At 43.5% G+C, this 1,044-nt stretch overlaps 1 protein-coding gene across 1 annotated transcript in view; it reads left to right on the top strand.

Annotated features, from left to right (window-relative positions):
• The window catches only part of gpc1a (glypican 1a), a 19,293-nt gene extending 18,450 nt beyond the window's left edge, over positions 1-843 (top strand). Inside the window, exon 9 of the mRNA XM_063200770.1 lies at positions 362-843. Coding sequence (XP_063056840.1) covers positions 362-546 — 185 coding nt within the window. The 3' untranslated portion in view covers positions 547-843. The remainder of the gene's footprint in view (positions 1-361) is intronic.
• Positions 844-1,044: the final 201 nt, after the last annotated feature.

The raw sequence follows: 1,044 nt of genomic DNA, 5'->3' as shown, positions 1-1,044 counted from the left end.
GCAGTTTGACACTAACAGAGTCGCCTACACTTCGAGTCTAGTGTTTGTTCTCCCGCTGACAAGTCTGTCCAACACTTTGGCCAATCAAACGCAGTCGTGGCCATTCTGCTGTCTGCACCATCGCGCAGCAGTGTCATCATCCTGACAAGCATGCCCCAAATATTCATTCAAGCAGGGGAAAAAAACTTGCCTTGTGATTGGTGGTTCTGGGTTGCTGTCCTGCATGTTTGTCACTTGGTTACCTTCTTGAGATACTACCTACAAGAGGGATAATCGAAAGCACCAATATTCTAAGTGTGCCATGTCTTCTTTCTGGGTGATATAAGTGTGTGTGTCACTAACTGTCGCGCCTTGTTGCCAGGTGACGAGATGAGTGGTTCTGGCGGTGGCCTGTGCCTGGATCCGCCCTGCGTTCACTCCCGTGTGCCTGTATCCAGATACTACCCCACAGAGATCAAGAGGGCAAAGGGAACAGCCAACCAGATTACGGCACGTCACACTCTTCTGCTGCTGCCATTGGCCTGCCTTCTGCTGAGGCGGGACTAGGAGGAGTGATGAGGTGTGTGGGCTAGCAACACAGCTGGCAAAGCTGAGAACTGACATCACTTCCTGTGTCTACCAGACGTCAGAATGTTTACAAGGGAGAATTGGCATTCTCTTAAATCTTCTGATTGGCTCTGCAAAGGGTTTCACGATCGATTTCCCCATCACGAGCAAGTGCAGAATGGGAAGTGGCTAAAATAATATGAGTTGAATCATTTTTTATTATAATTTTTAAAAATAACTTGTTTTAGACATATGGATTTATTGTGCCTCAGGATTATTAAACAATGAGTCATCACAATCGGCTTTAGAGGCTATATCCTATGTACAGTATGTCGTACATTAGCAAAATTCTTGCCAATAAATGGGTCATTTCCCCTGATGAATACGCACAAAGCTAGAAAAAAGTTTTTTCCACATTTTATATAATTTTTTTTTACAATATTTATGATATCAATGACTGGAAATTAATGGAAATTAATATTTTAGCCATTTGTCTCA

This window comes from Engraulis encrasicolus, chromosome 6 (genome assembly GCF_034702125.1).
Source record: "Engraulis encrasicolus isolate BLACKSEA-1 chromosome 6, IST_EnEncr_1.0, whole genome shotgun sequence".
In the NCBI taxonomy this organism is placed as follows: Eukaryota; Metazoa; Chordata; class Actinopteri; order Clupeiformes; family Engraulidae; genus Engraulis; species Engraulis encrasicolus.
Note: the sequence above shows the minus strand (reverse complement) of the source record. Positions and strands in the feature narration are given on the sequence as shown.